Raw genomic sequence first — 18,262 nt, 5'->3', positions numbered from 1 at the left:
TTTTATAGGTCGACCCTGGTTAGCATCGATGGCGAATAACCTGGAAATCTGGAGGAACGACACACCCTGAGCAGCACTGCTACAACGGCTTGTGCAGGTGGGACGATCCCCCAAATTGGACAGAGTAAAAATAATCTCTTTCAGGGTGTTACACCCACACGTGGGCAGTTTTGTGTTCACTGTTTGTCGTGTTGGCTGTCACTCACCCTGTCTCTGTTCCAGACTCCTCCCACTGGCGTGCCAGCCTCATGTGTGATTGTTGGCCCCGCCCTCATTGTTTGTTTCCACCTGTGTCTGTTCGCCTGTGTATTCAGTCTGCGTCTTCCCTTTGTCTTGTGCCAGTGTGTCTTTTGACGTAATGAGTGTTTGGCCGAGGAACTCCTCTCAAAGATTTTGTGTTTGAGTAAAGACTTTGTTTTACTAACACAACCTACCTTGCCTCTTGTGTGTGCATTTGGGTCCAGCCTACCGTGGTCCTGGTTTCCCTAACACAGGGAGCCAAGGCGGTGTTTCAGCAGGTAAACTCATAGCTGCACAATTAAAGATATAGAACAGTGTTGCTCATGACGAGTGAACAGCGACACTACGAACAAAATACTTCACAGCAAAAGGAGTTTATATGGTTGACGTTGGGATGCTTCCCAAAATGTTCACATATATAATGATAAGAATGTCCCCGATAGTTTTCAGTTATCGTGTACAATAAAGTAAATACTTTTCTCAATACATTTGTCTAAACCTTAAATGTATAAATCTTTACGCTTCATGAATTGCTCACACTCCAAGATCAGAAGAGTTCACCTCATCATGTGTTTATTGACTTCATTACGATGTAACAGCGGTGAGGACGGTATCTTGAACGTTGCCACACAAACTACACAGCATGAGTCCACATGCATTCATTTCTGTCCCTGCAGGAGAAAGACACTCCTCTGTAGTGTTGGAGGAGGACCTTCCTTCACTGTTCATCTCAGGTTTTTCTCAGCGGTATGATTTCTGGAAGTTGTTCTGGATCACACGAGTAGAAATCAGCATAAATAAAAGCAGACTCCTTCACATTGGAGGCCACAACACAACTTTCTTCTTTGGTCAGTTCAAATTCTGCGACATCCTTCCATCCTTCAACCCTCCGACGTATCTCCTCTCGTCGTGTTGGAAAGCCAAATACTGCGGCATCCACGCCCGTCAGAGGTGGTGATGTTTCCCATGACGCCAGCAGCCAGGAGAGTCAGGGCAGCATGACGTAGTTCTCGGCAATTTCCAGGACGTACAGGTTGGACAGCCCCGACTGGTCCTCGGTCTGATGCGTCTCCATGACAACCATCCTGCAGCGAGGTCAGCGAGGTCAGCGAGGTCAAAGAGGTCAAAGAGGTGAGAGGAGGTCAGAGGAGGTCGAGCAACAAATACAGCGCAGTTTGAACCTGCATAAACTCTCAACATTTTGTGCACATATTCATGATTCTCAGAGGATGAATCTTAGTGATTCATCTCCACGTCATGTTTTTAATACAAAAAGCCTGAAGTCAGTCGTAACAAGTAAAAGTCCTGCTTTGGTACTGAAGTAAAAGCAGAACAAGAGCGCTCCAACTGCAGACACCGACTAAAAACCACGAAGCGAGCGAAGACATGCCGTACCTGTCGGACTGCACCAGTCTGTAGATCTTCCTGCGGTCGATGGTTTCCTGCAGCACCTCAGTGAAACCTTGTGCTCTCCTCTGCCAGCCGTGACGCCACACTGCCAGCAGCGTGTCCTCGAAATACACTGGACAGACACACAGAGTCACGGCTGAGCTCCCATCACCCACAACTCCAACCGTCACTGTCAGATTTTTTCTAAAATAAAAGTACTAATGCCACACTGGAAAAATTAAGTCCTGCATTCAAAACCACAGTAAAAGTATGTAGGAGCAAAATGTGCTGATGCAGTAAAATGTCCCTGTCAGTGTTTCTGCATTAATATCATATGTTACATTTTACTGCTGCAGATGTGTTTACCCCTTCACATCCTGTTGGTTAGTTTAATCTACATCAACACATCATATTCTATTAAATCAGAGGTTTCTGTCTTGTGAAAAGATAAAACATCTGTTTTTATTTTTGTGACGATGCATTTTCCAGCTGATCCAGTATAAAGTAGCCTGAAATGGAAATACTGAAAGTATTTGTTCTCCAGTACCTGAATAGTGCTGTTTGGTCACGTATGTTCTCACCTATAGACTCGATGGCGTGGGAGAAGGTGGTGTCCTGCGTCGAAGGCCTGTTGCTCTTCAGCTCCCCCTTCAGGCCGACGATATGTACTGACTCTGTGGAGGAGAGGCTGGTGTTGGAATGACGCAGACAGCAGCAGGAGAACCAGACAGAACATCACAGAACATTCTTTCATCACAAGTATGAGCGGAGGTGGAAGCTGCTGTTGGAGGTTTGACATCTTTGCCTCAAACTAAAGCCTAAAACCCAAAAACAAAAATATTCTGCCCGTGGAAGAAAAAGCTTGTTCCTGTCACATCACACGCCTTAAAGAAAGATACGGACAGAATTACACTTCTGAAGTATTTTCCACTGTCAAGAAATGATTTTGGTATTTTAAAATTATTTTTTTGTTATCATTCGTACAAAGTTTAAGTTATTTATTGTCTGTAAAATATATAAAATATAAAATATAATGTACATTTATGGTGTACTGTTCTTGCAAAGTGAATGAACTGAATGTGAACAAAAATGTAATGCATGTATCTACATCATGAGAAGTTATTTTATATATATATATATATATATATATATATATATATATATATATATATATAATATATACATATATATATATACACACAGTTATGTATTATTTTACTTATGTAGACAAGTAAAATAATAATTAATAAATATAAGCAAAGTTTTGAGCAACAACAGCTGCATAAAGATACAACAGAAAGAAAAAGATATTTGTGTTTTGTAACTATTCTTCAATGTGAGCACTTAAATATTAATGCAATGACTTACTTTCTATGAGGACGAGCAGTGAGCTACTGCTCAACTGGTTTACTTGAACTACATCTGGGCAAGGTCTCTCTGTGGGAACACACACACACACACACACACACACACACACACACACCCACACACACACACACACACACACACACATTGCTATTGCTGTGTATAGGTGACCTTTGTTTTAATTTTCTTTGCAGAGCCATTTCACTTATTTTCTCATTGGTCATTCGGCTTGTTTCATTGATAATGTGGTGTTATTGTTTTTGTGTTATTGTTTTTGTGTTATTGTTTTTGTGCACACTTCAGGATGACAAGCGGCCGCTTTGTGGAAGGAGAACCATCACAGACAGCACCAACAACAAAGCGGCAAGTTAAAGTGAAGAAAGTGTGCGCAGGGTTCAGATCATGAACTATCACTCTGCCACCTGGAAATGTTTACGTAGCTAAAATACCATAATCTGGTAGATTATGAAAGAATAACAGCCTTCCAGCCAACATGCTGAGGTAGACTGGGAGAGACATTTGTCTTGATACTGGAGGCATATTGGAGGAATAATGCAGCATCAGCGCACCCAGGCCAGGGTTGGTGAACCAGGACGTGTTGGAGTTGAGGTTGATGTACTCCACAGTGACGGGCACGCTGGGGCTGGATCCCACAGAGACGCCGATGCACACCAGCGGGTACTCCTGCTCGGGCATCGTCACCGTCTCGAACACCCGCAGAGGGTTGGGCAGGGGGAAGTCAAAATGCTGCCAGCAGGAGACACAAAGAGTTTTACTTCCTTGGGATTGTGGGTTTCAATCTCACACAGGCCGGCGAGCCGAAGCAGGACGGTTCAGTGTTTTGTTCCAGCTGCAGTCTTTCTTTGGGCCACCGCGCTGAGGGCCGTCCCAAAACATCACCGTTTATGGTCAAACGTCGACAGCTAACTATTAAACTTAATAGGAACCATAAAATGTTTTATTTCCTTGCCAGCAGTTGTTTTATGAGCCGCTGTCGGTGTTAACAGCCCAATTAAATGGTATCCCATAATGCATCATAAAAGTACAAAAGGAAAAGCAACAAAATGGACTGAAAGTACCGAAAGTAAAAGTAGAGGATTGAAAAGTATTTCAGAGGCGTGGACTCAAGTCACAACGTGATGACTTTCGACCCAAAGACTAAAACGAATATATGAGCCACACGTATAAATAATGATTGACAGGCGTACCTTAATGAGCATGAACTTGTGCATGGGCTCGTACCACTGCAGCAGCACCACGCTGGCCTCCAGCCCGCAGCACAGGAACACGTTGCCTTGCTGCATGCTATCTGCTGCAGGAGACACGCTTTGAGTTGGCTCTCTCTCTCTGAACGGCGTAACAAATTAAAAGCCTAAAATCCTTTCATAGAAATGATTTCCTGGTGAGACATTAGCAGTCAGTGACTTGTGAGGAACTTGAGATGCAGCAACGGTCATCTGGTGGAGCTCGTACGTCAGCACAATATACAGTTTGGTCGACATGTACACACGCACTTTCACGAGGACTGAAACAGGACAACAACTATTGACATGAGTGTTTAAGAAATGCAAAATCACATGATTGTGTTGGCGAGGGAAGTGTACATTATGCAAAACTGTCGTAAAGTTTATCCACCATGATATGTTGTGTATCAGCTTGGAGCTGGTTGTAATTCTGCCAACAACTCACCACATGCCCCAAACAGAGTTAGTGGCTCTACACTTCAAAGACGCTTCAGGTGACTCTCTATAAACTTCCAGCCAAGGGTTTACTTACGTTGTAGGCGTACTACTTCATACTCCTCACTTCATACTCGCATCACTTAAATATGTAAGTCCCCCAACGGAGGTCAGGTCAAATCAGTCCCTGTTGACTTGATTTGACAGAGAGACATGAATGACGGTCTCCTGGGTGAAAGTCTGTGCTCGTTTGGCTCACCCGTCCTCGTCCCTACGTGGACTTGACTCCAGGTCAGCTGCTCTGATGTCAAACACCGAGCAGGAAGACTTTAAATGAGAGACCGTTGAAAGGCCGGTGTGTCTCAAGCAGGAGGCCGAGGGGCCAGCGACCTCGCTGATGTCACTGATGAGTTGTTATTGACTACCAGCCTTTATGTGAGAAGACTAAAACTATCCTCAAACTAAAAAAGAACACAGAACCGTTTGAAAGGGAAGCATGTGATCAACACACTCGACTGCAGTGAAGAGAACGACCTCAAAGGAAACAATAGGACAAACAGAACATTGTCTTTGTTCAGATAATTGAACAATTAAACACGATTAATGATCATAATTCCGTTTCTTTTCTCACCAACTGAGCAGGTCTTGCAGCCTTTGGTGTCTGGTATTTTACTCGTCACTGCACATTTCCTGGAGACCAAAGAGACGCGTACAATAACGTTTTGAACTGGCATTATTTTTGTGTGGCTGTTTTGAATGAAACAAGAGAGAAACTGCGGCTTTACCTCGGCAACAGTCTGTGAGTGGACAATGAAACAATCCTCTGGTCCCTCCGAGCCTGTTCGTACAACTCCTTCAGCGAATGGGAGTGGAGCTGCGAGGATTTACCTGAGAACAAGTGGACAGACACACACTCACCTTCACTCACGCCCGTCTGGATACTCAACCACCTGACCGGCATTAAATACATAAATACATTCTTGTCTGAAAACTCTGAAGTCAGTTAGCAGTTGCTTGAAGCGTTGGAGTCTTACTGCATGTACCTGATACAGACATGAGGACGTTATTGATGGTGTAGACCCAGGTACACTTCCCCGGGTACAGCTGAAAGACAGAAAGAAGTCGTCCATTCACTGGCTGCTTCAAAAGCACTTTGATTGACTTTCAAGCTTTTCTCTGCTCAAACGTTTCTCATTTCCATCTGTCAGAGCAGCGGCGACAGAGGGTCAGAGCTTTGCTCTCATGGAGGATGTTACTGGATTAATATTGAGGCTACATCTGCTGAAAGGTTCTTTTCACTGGACAAGAGGGGGATGGGAAGTAACTAAAGCTGTCAATGGAGAAGAAAAAACAACATTTATCTTTGAGGCGTAGTGTAAATAATAAGTAAAAAACAAGACCATCAGCTTTGTGCTTAGGGGCCGTACTCACATAACAAAAAGGAACAATAACTTGTCCGCACTACCAAACTGAACCAGACCCTTCTTGTCGGTGTGAGGCTCAGCCAGCTGTGTTCACAGCTCACGGGTGTAAAACTGTGCATTAAACAGATGTCAGTCCTACCAGCTCCATCGTGGCCTCCGAGCTGCTCAGGTTCAGGGTGTAGATCCCTTCCTCTGCGCCCAGGATCAGCTGCTGGTCTGAGAGAGGAAACGCAGCCGGTCAGATGTAAAGAACAGCTGAGGAGGCGCTGCGAGCGCTGTGCTGCATTGCATTCAACCTCTGGTAGCTTGGTTCTCCCACGTGGTGGAGCAGTTTATTTTGAGAGGGCAGCCATGGAAGATCTTTTTGAAGTAGACCTGGAGCAAATGAACACAGCATCTTGTTTCAATGGTCAAAGACAAGGAGGTCATGGCACATGCTGAAGACGTGTGATGTGCAGAAACTCACCGGCGGTTTCTTCATGACGGGGCTGACGCACTCCTGAGAACAGAAACCAGCGTGAAGGACAGGAGGAGGATGGAAGAATGATTACACAGCCGCAGCAGACAGACAGGACAAAGTACCAGGAAAACACACGACTCAAGTACAAGTACTGTACATGTGTACTGAAACACAACTCTCAGGCACAGCCTTACCTTTGTTGGCGCTTGTTGCTGTCTGTGTCTGTTTTTAGGGGGGAGCTTAGGAGGAAGGAGGTCCGCCGGGCTGTCAATCAACTGGACAGGTAAGGACAGAGAGTCTGGATCCCACACACACACACACACACACACACACACACATTAATACACACTAACACACTAACTCTGTTGTGTGAGCGGCCGCTGCTAGAGATTTGCCGTGGACAGACACGCAGAAGGCTCACCTGAGAGTCTGGAGGGTTGCGGTGGGGGCGTCGGTCGGACCTGCGTCCCGCTGGAGGTCCTGCTGAGGGGGGCGGGGCCGTACAGCGAGCTCAGCTTCCTGCTCCGCTCGTCCTCGGCCGCCACGCTCTCCTCTGAGCTGCTGCGAGCCTTCGGCTGCACACAGGAAACACACCGTCACGCTTTGTGCTGCTCGATCATGAAATATGCATCACGAGCGCTGGGATGAGACTAATGTAACGATACTTTTACTACACCTCACAGGTACATATTGTCATTGGTACGTTTGTCTGACCGCCATCGTTCATCCACTCCAAGTGAAAACAGTCAAACATAGATATTAATGCAGCAGCGATATTCACCCAGAAACATGGATACATGTTTATATATAAGAGTAAAACTAAAAGAAAACCTTTCATTGAACAACGAATACTTAAGTACTTCTGCTGGTAACTTACTTAAATGGAGTATTTCACAGTGTGGTGTCAGTACTTTTACTTCTTCACTACTGTCCTGGAGTACAACAGTTATGTAAATACTTGTTGACTTGTTTCTCGTGTCAACAAAAGGCTCTGGCTTCAGATCCATCACCTCGTCACAAACACACATGAAAACACGGCGTGTGTGTCGACTCAGGTCGTCAATAATTACCTTCGGAGGGAGAGGAGGCGGAGTTTCATCAGCTGGCATCAAGTGACTGTTGGCAGGAGAGCGGTGAGTCAGTCTGGAGTGTTCATGGTACAAATACACAGTAGTACACAGTTTGTGTTGTATTCAGACTGACCAGGGGGCTGGAAGCGTCGGGCTGAGGAGGGCAAGAGAAAGAGAAGTCTGTTCAACCGTATGAAGAGAGAGGAAACACCAGCAAGTGACTTCTGGCTTCAGCAAACCAGCAAAGAGGAACATTTACTTGTACTTATACTTACACCTACCACACAATTCTGATGTTGTACTTGTTACTCTATGTAGAACTCTGATACTACTACTTAAATAGAATGTATTATTATAGATTATACTACCAAGCAGGATATGAAGTAATGTACTACTTTCCCTGTTGGTCTTTTAAGTATATTTTCATGCTGATACTTTTGGACTAAAGTTCCCTTTCAGCAGAGTATTTTAACACTCTGCGCACTACTTTTATTCAAGTAAAAGTACTGCGTGCTGAGTACATTAAGTACACCACGTGTCAAGTATTTAACTCCAAACATGAGCCGACAGTTCACATGAGAGTATTTTAACTGAACATGGATGAAAGGTTTTCTTACACGCCCACATCGTCGTAGTCGTCATCGTCATCGTCATCGTCGTCTGTGTCCAGATCCCTGAGACAGAACGCAGAATAAATACTGTGCACAGATACTTCATGTTTAAACCGTCGTCTGTGAGGTGTCTTTTACCTCAGAGGACTCTTGCTGCTGCCGGTGGATCCAAGTGAAGCTCTTAACTGAATGACACACACGATATCCTCATCAGTATATCGTAGAAACTCCTAAAACAACCCTCGATTTGTTGTTATAAACGTATGTTTTTGTTCTTGTGATAAGTATAATAACTACAGTAAATGTAATGAGTCTCAAAATCAGTCAAGTTTACTTTTACAATTTAAAAATGTACTTTGCAGTACTTTGCCTCCAACACTGTACTGTGTGGAATACTGTGTGTACATGCTGATACAGCTCTTTATCCATGTATTCATTAATGTATAAATAAAAGCACTACAAACGTATCTGTATGTTTGTGTATATGAAAGAAGTAGAGGTATATTTGTCTGTATACACATACAACATATGTGTTGGGTGGCCCTCCAGGGCTTCATGAGATGCTGCTGGAATCTATTTAAAACCCTTTTATTTAGTTATTCAATAACAACTCAATAAAGTAGAAGTGTAAGTTCATAAAGTGAGTTGTATATTAAATGTGACCTGATGGCACAGCGTTGTGTATTACATCTCTTTCTAGGCCCCGCTGCACACCTCTGCTCAGTTGTATGTGCACAACATCTATGAGCGATTGTGTTTTAAAGATATCATGACCGTGATGTTTGTATTCATAGGTTCAAACTGGGCGTACGCTCTATATGCCTGTTCATGCATGCACACGCACAGTCCAAATATTTACATGGATATGTTCGTATGGATGTATCTGTGTACATAGAGACACACACATATGTAGTAAGTTGTAAGTATGTCAAATACACATGATGCACGTGTGTATAGATGTATGTCTAAGAAGTACAACTGTAATATTAACATAAACTTACTGTTTCGTTTGGTGATTTGTTCTCCGTGGGTCTCAGAGTATAAATCTGTTCCACTGAGGGACCACAAGACAAACTGTTACACACAATGACCCTTTTCACTTCCTTCAGATACTACAAAATCTCAATGAAATACTACATCATGTCCCACTATAAAAGATGAAGCTGCCCAGTAGTATTTACAGTAACCCCATAACCCTCTGGGATCAGTGTGTTGCATTCCCGTCGTCATCTTTTGCTCAGGACTTCTGTCAGCGGGCCGTCAGCTCGACAACATTGTGTTACCTCATGGGTCCAAAACGTCTGACAGAGTGGACACAGTTGAGTGAAAGAGCGTCTCCTTACTGCTGCAGTCAGAGGGTGTCCTGTCTGCCTGGTTGTGTCTGTTGACAGACTGGATCCTCCTCAGGGATCCACGCAGCGTCACCTGGAACCAACAGGAGAGCAGGTTCAGTCCCTCTCGGGCTACGATCTGGGCCGTGATCATCATAATAATATCAATAGTCTGGTCAGACCTCCATCTCCTCGTCCTCCGGCACCAGACAGGACTTGTGCTTCTCAGGGTTTCGATACTTCTCCAGCAGGTCCAGGGTCAACTCCCGCTTCAGGCCCCGCTGGGTCAAAAACATGTTCTGCAGGGAGGAGACGAGGAGGAGAGGAGACAAGGGAGGGGACGAGGTGGAGAGGAGACAAGGGAGGAGACGAGGTGGAGAGGAGACAAGGGAGGGGACGAGGTGGAGAGGAGACAAGGGAGGGGACGAGGTGGAGAGGAGACAAGGGAGGGGACGAGGTGGAGAGGAGACAAGGGAGGAGACGAGGTGGAGAGGAGACAAGGGAGGAGACGAGGTGGAGAGGAGACAAGGGAGGAGACGAGGTGGAGAGGAGACAAGGGAGGGGACGAGGTGGAGAGGAGACAAGGGAGGGGACGAGGTGGAGAGGAGACAAGGGAGGAGACGAGGTGGAGAGGAGACAAGGGAGGAGACGAGGTGGAGAGGAGACAAGGGAGGAGACGAGGTGGAGAGGAGACAAGGGAGGGGACGAGGTGCAGAGGAGACAAGGGAGGGGACGAGGTGGAGAGGAGACAAGGGAGGGGACGAGGTGGAGAGGAGACAAGGGAGGGGACGAGGTGGAGAGGAGACAAGGGAGGGGACGAGGTGGAGAGGAGACAAGGGAGGAGACGAGGTGGAGAGGAGACAAGGGAGGAGACGAGGTGCAGAGGAGACAAGAGAGGAGACGAGGTGGAGAGGAGACAAGGGAGGGGACGAGGTGGAGAGGAGACAAGGGAGGGGACGAGGTGGAGAGGAGACAAGGGAGGAGACGAGGTGGAGAGGAGACAATGGAGGGGACGAGGTGGAGAGGAGACAAGGGAGGGGACGAGGTGGAGAGGAGACAAGGGAGGGGACGAGGTGGAGAGGAGACAAGGGAGGGGACGAGGTGGAGAGGAGACAAGGGAGGGGACGAGGTGGAGAGGAGACAAGGGAGGAGACGAGGTGGAGAGGAGACAAGGGAGGAGACGAGGTGGAGAGGAGACAAGGGAGGAGACGAGGTGGAGAGGAGACAAGGGAGGGGACGAGGTGGAGAGGAGACAAGGGAGGGGACGAGGTGGAGAGGAGACAAGGGAGGAGACGAGGTGGAGAGGAGACAAGGGAGGAGACGAGGTGGAGAGGAGACAAGGGAGGAGACGAGGTGGAGAGGAGACAAGGGAGGGGACGAGGTGCAGAGGAGACAAGGGAGGGGACGAGGTGGAGAGGAGACAAGGGAGGGGACGAGGTGGAGAGGAGACAAGGGAGGGGACGAGGTGGAGAGGAGACAAGGGAGGGGACGAGGTGGAGAGGAGACAAGGGAGGAGACGAGGTGGAGAGGAGACAAGGGAGGAGACGAGGTGCAGAGGAGACAAGAGAGGAGACGAGGTGGAGAGGAGACAAGGGAGGGGACGAGGTGGAGAGGAGACAAGGGAGGGGACGAGGTGGAGAGGAGACAAGGGAGGAGACGAGGTGGAGAGGAGACAATGGAGGGGACGAGGTGGAGAGGAGACAAGGGAGGAGACGAGGTGGAGAGGAGACAATGGAGGGGACGAGGTGGAGAGGAGACAAGGGAGGGGACGAGGTGGAGAGGAGACAAGGGAGGAGACGAGGTGGAGAGGAGACAAGGGAGGGGACGAGGTGGAGAGGAGACAAGGGAGGAGACGAGGTGCAGAGGAGACAAAGGAAACGATGAGTGAGCTGAAGAGGACGAAGAATATAAGCAGCATGTGAAAAAATAAAAAGCCAACTCAGACCAGATGGAGGGAAGAGCAGGACTGGAGGACGGTCTGTCAGTAGTTTGTTCATGCAAATATGCAAATAACTCACTTTTTTGGCCACCAGGGGGCAACAGATAAGATATACTGACACTGACGTGTCCTTGTCAAGGCACTAGGAGTCATCATCGCTATGACTCACTGCAGCTTCTGTCCTGAACAGGAGGAGCCTTCAAGAGGCCTTGAAGCTCATGAGGTTTATTCAAATGTGGTGAAAAGCTAAAACAGAATCAACTTCCAGAGACGGCTCGCTGTCATGTGACTTCTCATAGCGTATTTCCTTCCACCGTACTATTACTTGTTACTATTATTATACTTGTTACTATAATTACTATTACTGACTTGTTATGACCTGGCGGCAACCTCTAGTTCTGCCACGTGAAGGCCAATGCCTCTTTAAACCTGCACCCTCTCTAGGGACCAGCAGGGGGCGACTCCTCTGGTTATAAAGAAGTCTGGTTGTATAGAAGTCAAGGAGAAAATGACTCTACTTCTCTCTTGATTTATTTCCTCAGTAAACATTGTAAACATGAGTTTATGGTGTTAATCTGTAGTTTCAAGTCTTCTTCAAAACAGCATGAAACTGAAGAAATGAATTTCGCCATTTGAGAAAGAAAAAAGAACAAAACCTGCGAGCCAGCGTGAGCTAACGTGTTCAGAGAAATAATCTGCATGCTGCAGGCGACATGCGGCGTACTGACCGAGAGCATCTTGGAGGCGCTGGGTCTCTTCTTCGGGTTCCTCACCAACATGGCCTTCACAAAGTTGTAAAACATGGAGGACCTGCAGAGAGGAGACGTGTTGGTAGCATTTAAAACCTTTAAATACTTGTAATACATGATTGCATTAAACTTAAATTCATCTGCTCATGTTATTGGTGACATTTATATTTAATGTTGGCCTGTACTCAAGGCCTCTTCATCTGACCGGAAGTATTTAAAAATATGATTCGTCAACAGAAAAACAGCTGTTCAATAGAAATGAACAGCGACAGTGTTCCAGGTGCTGCAGTGAGCATGTGCTCCCATGATGTAATGAATAACAGGTTTCTATTCACCATTTAGACTTGTCCTTCAGTTTGGGCGGCTGGTAGCCGCTCTTAGACATGAGGAACAGGACTCTGCAGGACAAACGCACAATGACAATCTGTGTGTCTGTGTTCATGCACATGAATGTCACTCATTCAGAGGCCTGATTCATCCTGTAATGGACTCCATCTGTAAGGTGACGCAGTCTCTCAGTGAGCGTTTACCGCAGCGGGTGGACATCAAACATGGGCGGCTGCAGCTCCGCCAGCTCGATGGCTGTGATGCCCACGGACCAGACGTCACAGCGTTCATTGTAGCCACCTTTAATCTCCACCGCCGCCACCTCCGGCGCCATCCTGAGGACAGGAGGGAAACTTTAGTCACACGACATCAAACTGCATGAAACTGCATGAAACTGCAGCAGGAGATCACTGAACAGTGAGAGCTGAAAGAAGAGGACGCTCAGCATGACAGTGAATCCTGCTGTCCTCCCCGCAGCCGCCTGCAGATATTTTAATGTTCACATTCAGGTATTTTTCAGGCCCTGACAGGAGACGGATCTCTGGGTTATGACCTCACCAATATGGCGTCCCGATGAAGGACATCCGCCGGGCCAGAGTCGCAGTGATCTGAGCCGAGATCCCAAAGTCAGCTACATAACAGAGGGACAAGAAAAAGTCTCATAACTGCAATAACTTCTCATTTTATTAATTATTTAGAGTCTGCATGCTTTGTGTTTCTAAGTGAGTTTCTCTTGTGTTTAGTCTGATTATTTTATTATATTTTCTATTGACTATGATTATATTTTTGTGCAATACTGTTATATCTTTTATATTTTGTGGCTTATTTTTTAGCTTAAGTTTATTGTAATTCTCTGTCAGAAGGATGGTACAAAAATAAGCTTTTCATCTAGATGGATAGATAGATAGATAATTACTTTATTGATCCCCAAAGGGAAATTCAAATCTGGGCACTTGACAGTGAATACTCAGCAAGATTATTCCTCCCGCTCTGGATTAAATTGTCAGGAAATATAAATCAGGAAATATAAATCCTAAGCCCTTTGCTTGTATAATGAAACATTTTGCAGCACCATCAATGTCAAGTGTTAAATACTCGTCACAGGAAACGCATGTTTAGTGCTTAACGAACACCCAGACGAGGCGCGTTATGAGTCAACCGAGCCGCCACTCGGCTCTCTGGTGATCGTCTCAAACATCCACCTACCCAGCCGGACCTCGCCCTGGTCGTTGAGGAGGATGTTGGCGCCCTGGAGGCCGAACAGAGAGAAACGTCAACACAAACTGGAGCAGACAGGCGTCAAAACCCACTCAGTGATCTTTCACTGAACCCACACAGACATTTACACTCCTCTGGTTTCCGTCTCAACGCCGCACGCTTCATCGACTGATGTCTGACGTGTTCACCGCTAAAGAAATAGAAGAGTCACCTTGATGTCTCTGTGGATTTTCTTCTGCGCATGCAGGTAGTCCAGACCCTGGTCACACACACACACACACACACACACACACACACACACACACACACACACACACACACACACACACACACAACACTGAGTTTGTCACCAAACAAAAGCTTTTACTTACTATTCATTTCACCTACTAAACACACTTCAGCCATGGAGAGCAAATGGATGGAATGTGTTTTTGTGTCTTGAAAATGATTAACAACAGCATCAGATTATTAGTAAAATATAAAAGGTAATAAAAGGTGTGACTTTACCTGCAGCATCTCCCTGCAGATGTAGGCGATCTGCGGCTCGGCCATGGGACCCGTCACTGTGACGACGGAGCAGCTTCAGTTCAACGTAACGTGACAGAGCTTCATGTTTATGTCTGTGTGTGTGTGTAATCTACGGGGAGTGGGACTATAACGCTTCGTAAGATAAAATAGAGCTTCATCCATCGCCAAGACAATAGAAAACATTAAGGAACAAAAGTTTATCAATGTAATGAAATACAAAGCACTATATTTCTCTCAACTGTTGTAGAGTAGAAATATAAATATAAAGAACCACGAACTACTCGAGTAAAGTAAAAGTACCAACAATTGTAATAATATTAACCAAACCACACACACACACACACACACACACACACACACACACACACACACACACACGCACACACACACACACACACTCTCTCTCTCTCTCTCACCATGGTAGATATCCTGCAGGGAGCCTCCTCCACAGAACTCCATACAGATCCAGAGTTTATTGTCTCTGCGGACAGAAGACGAGTTAATGGAGAGTGAGCCATGAAGAGAGCGAGCGGGGCGAGAGACACTCACCGTATGTAGCTGCCGTAATAAGCAACGATGTTTGGATGTTTGCAGCCTTTTACTATGATGATCTCCTGCTGGATGACAGAAAAATCATCATCTGTGGATCCAGAGAGAGAGAGAGAGAGAGAGAGAGAGAGAGAGAGAGAGAGAGAGAGAGAGAGAGAGAGAGAGAGAGAGAACAGGCATGCTGTTAGCATGCTAGCATGGTGTTAGCAGGTCATATGACCACGTCTTTCTAGCTTCGTACCTTTTGAGTTTATTGAGCGTAACTTTGGATAAAAGTGTCGGCTAAATAAAATTACTGCGTACATAAAAACGCCATTTTCTAATAAAATACTGCTAACCAGTTAGCATGTTAGCGTGGTAAGGCCTCTGAACAGCTAGCAGTATAAAAGGGCTAATAGATCATCATTAGCTTAAATTATCACTGAGGCTGGGTGGAATATACTAGTACATTCACTCAAGTACTGTACTTAAGTACACACTATAGTACTTCACTGGACCGGTTCATTTTTACGGTACTTTCTACTTCTGCACTACAGCTTTGAGGTCAACTTTGTACTTTTTACTCCACTACATTTGTCTAACCGCGTTAGTTCCCTTTTCAGATTAAAGTTTTTCATCCCACTTCCTTCTCAAATATATGATGATTTCATGGAATATATTGCTGAAGATTAAAGAGTTAAAACATCTTCAACAGTAAAATGCAACACACACATCAATGCAGCAGTGATATTAATCCAGAAACATCAAACATACATAAAAAAACACTGGCAGCAAACATTTTACTGCACAATCATTTTTTTTACTTATTGTTTTAATCAACTTTAACAATTAACTCCTGATTATTTTCACTAAGGATTAATATAATGATTATTTCCTCCATTAATCTTTTGGTCTGTAAAACTGTATGAATATTGAAATCATCTTTGCTGTTTGTTCAGTCCAAACATCAACATCATTAATAATATAAATACATTACCTTCTAACATTAACCATTAAAGGAAAAGCAGCCGATCGAAAGCGCTGAAATATTTTAGCATTTAAAAAAAATCCTGTTGACTAATCTATAAACTGCAGTGAAACTAAACTTCAGATCACAAAACTCTTTTTATGTTTTGAGAGCAAAAATCCGCTGAGTAACAAAACCTGATGAAACGTTTCGTAGTGAAATAAATGACTTCATGCAAGAAAAAGAAAAATGAAATGAAAAGAAAAGAGTCAAGTCGAGCAAAAGCAGCACAAACGTGTTCTGAAGAACGTGACGAGGGTGAAAATACGAGGCTGGAAAAAGCTCGTTAGCGACATTGAAGCATTGAAATGAAACTTCTCACCTGCTTCCATCTTGATGACCTTGATGGCCGCGACCTCTCCGCTCCCCTTGTTACGGGCCTGAACACAGAGCACAAACTATGACTGAGGCAGAAGATGATCATATCCATGGATTATGTAATTATTATTACATAAATGTTGCAGCCGGTAAAATAAATGTGAAAAGTACAATATTTGCTTCCGAAATGTGGTGAAGTAAAAGTATAAAGTATTGAAATACTGAAGTTAAAGTACCTCAGAGTACTGTGCTTGAATAAAAATAACTTGTCGTATTCCACAACTGATCATGTGACAACAGAACTTTGTTGTTGAGCGCCAGCAGAACGTCATTTCATCCAGATGAGGAGAGTGCAACACACATCCCACTGCACCAGTCTGTGGCATTTACACACACACACACACACACACACACACACACACACACACACACACACACACACGCACACACACACACACACACACTCACACTGACCTTTAAAGGTGTGAGACTATAAAATGGTCTCACTTCTCTTTGCTCATTCGCTCTATTCTTGAACAAGAACCACAGAGAGAACTTCCTTGACACATGAATAACGTTTAAATGGGTCGGGCAGCAACTCGACCGCTAACTCCAGATGTGAATATTGCAGAAGAACCCTGTGATTAAAAGCTGACAGTACATCTAGAGCAACAGGAACGCTGCAGACAAACATCACCTCTGCTGGTAAAATGATGTCTGTGATGTCAGAGCTTCACCCCAAAGGTCATCTATTGTTATCTAAAAACACAGTAAGAATCTGAATCCTGAATACATCATAAACATACCTCTAATACCTGTAGTGCTGTGTCTATTGTAAACACTGATAACTATTAATAATGCTTCAGAACAGTACTCATAACACATTGTAAAGCATTAAACAGTAACTCATAAAGGTCAAGGATCATATACCTTAATAACTGCTGGTCATGCACTGACTTTTATTTTTGATTTGCAAGGAATATACTGATGCCTTATTATCACCTTTTATAATGCATTTCAGTGTGATTATGATACTCTGAGTTATCTTTGTTTGCTTTCAGTAATGTGGAAACAAATATTAAATCTATGAAGAACAACACAAGAGACATTTTGAATACATTTTCACACAATGAACACTTAGCGTTAGTTATAATCACATTAAATTGCTTTGTAACAGCAAATATAATGCATAATATACACAGATTATAACTCTGGTAATAATAACACACAACGAATTATTATGTATTATGATACCTGTAATTCATACAATGCTATATAGCATGCTAGCAATATTACTATAAACAGCTATGAATATGTATGTGTGCTTATAACTACTACTACTACTACTACTACTACTACTACTACTACTACTACTACTACTACTACTACTACATTTAGTATTTCCTCGTCATCCTTGAATCTTTATAGATTTAGATTATGAAACAAAATAGGATGTAAATATCAATATAGATAGAAGTATTTCAATTAGCAACATTATCAAAGTCATCATTCATGCATCAATAACTACAATGCAGTGATAAAAGATGTGTTACAGATATTAAATACCTTTAGCTTTTAGCTATATTTTGAAGCTAATACTTTTGTACTTCTACCAAAGTAAAAGAATATCTGAACGCGTCTTCCAGCCCTGCAGTGAGCAGGCTGTCGTCTGGACGTCTGCGCTCGCTGAGAGGAAACACTCGCCTCGTCCTCGCTGCTGGCGATCAGAGAAGAGTCCGCCAGCGAGGACGTCCAGCACACAGCAGACGCCGCTGACTCACAGGGACTTTTAAATATGCATGAACCATCAAATACCATCAAACGTGTCAATAAGTTCCCCTGGAAAGTACTCTGACTTCCATCAAAGATAAACTGTACTGGATGTTTTTCTGTCCCCTCGTCGCTCAGCTGCTCCACCAAAACTATGTTTTAAATGGTAGAAGGCCGGCGTCGCCTCCTCCGCTGTCGGAGCGCTGCTTTCTGTCAGAAACTGTGATGGGAGCTGTGGGACGTGTGGACGTCGGTGGAAAGTCTGCCGTCACGGTGGAGACCATCTGCT

At 44.6% G+C, this 18,262-nt stretch overlaps 1 protein-coding gene across 2 annotated transcripts; it reads right to left on the bottom strand.

Annotated features, from left to right (window-relative positions):
- Nucleotides 1–642: 642 nt before the first annotated feature.
- Nucleotides 643–15,220, bottom strand: LOC137790406 (mitogen-activated protein kinase kinase kinase kinase 5). Of its 2 annotated transcripts, none has more exons than XM_068584621.1 (31): nucleotides 15,121–15,220; nucleotides 14,880–14,970; nucleotides 14,747–14,811; nucleotides 14,310–14,365; nucleotides 14,014–14,061; nucleotides 13,791–13,833; nucleotides 13,143–13,215; nucleotides 12,788–12,919; nucleotides 12,593–12,655; nucleotides 12,237–12,318; nucleotides 9,752–9,868; nucleotides 9,582–9,663; nucleotides 9,240–9,292; nucleotides 8,377–8,423; nucleotides 8,245–8,301; nucleotides 7,761–7,781; nucleotides 7,628–7,673; nucleotides 6,979–7,132; nucleotides 6,752–6,855; nucleotides 6,564–6,596; nucleotides 6,394–6,472; nucleotides 6,237–6,313; nucleotides 5,717–5,777; nucleotides 5,459–5,561; nucleotides 5,305–5,363; nucleotides 4,203–4,306; nucleotides 3,564–3,741; nucleotides 2,998–3,066; nucleotides 2,211–2,303; nucleotides 1,636–1,762; nucleotides 643–1,325 (listed from the first exon to the last, which is right to left on the bottom strand). In XM_068584621.1, exons 1-31 carry the CDS (start codon nucleotides 15,182–15,184, stop codon nucleotides 1,229–1,231), a joined length of 2,478 nt encoding a protein of 825 aa, XP_068440722.1. In that variant the 5' UTR covers nucleotides 15,185–15,220; the 3' UTR covers nucleotides 643–1,228. The 2 variants fall into 2 exon arrangements, with proteins under 2 accessions (XP_068440722.1, XP_068440723.1); XM_068584622.1 differs by having other exon boundaries at nucleotides 14,880–14,944; nucleotides 15,121–15,155.
- Between the last annotated feature and the right edge of the window lie 3,042 nt (nucleotides 15,221–18,262).

The sequence above is a fragment of the Clinocottus analis genome, unplaced genomic scaffold (assembly GCF_023055335.1).
Source record: "Clinocottus analis isolate CAN_PGR_092001 unplaced genomic scaffold, fCliAna1.0.p SCAF_2, whole genome shotgun sequence".
Classification (NCBI taxonomy): domain Eukaryota; kingdom Metazoa; phylum Chordata; class Actinopteri; order Perciformes; family Cottidae; genus Clinocottus; species Clinocottus analis.
The sequence above is the reverse complement of the archived record's forward strand: the minus strand, read 5'-3'. Positions and strand labels throughout refer to the sequence as shown.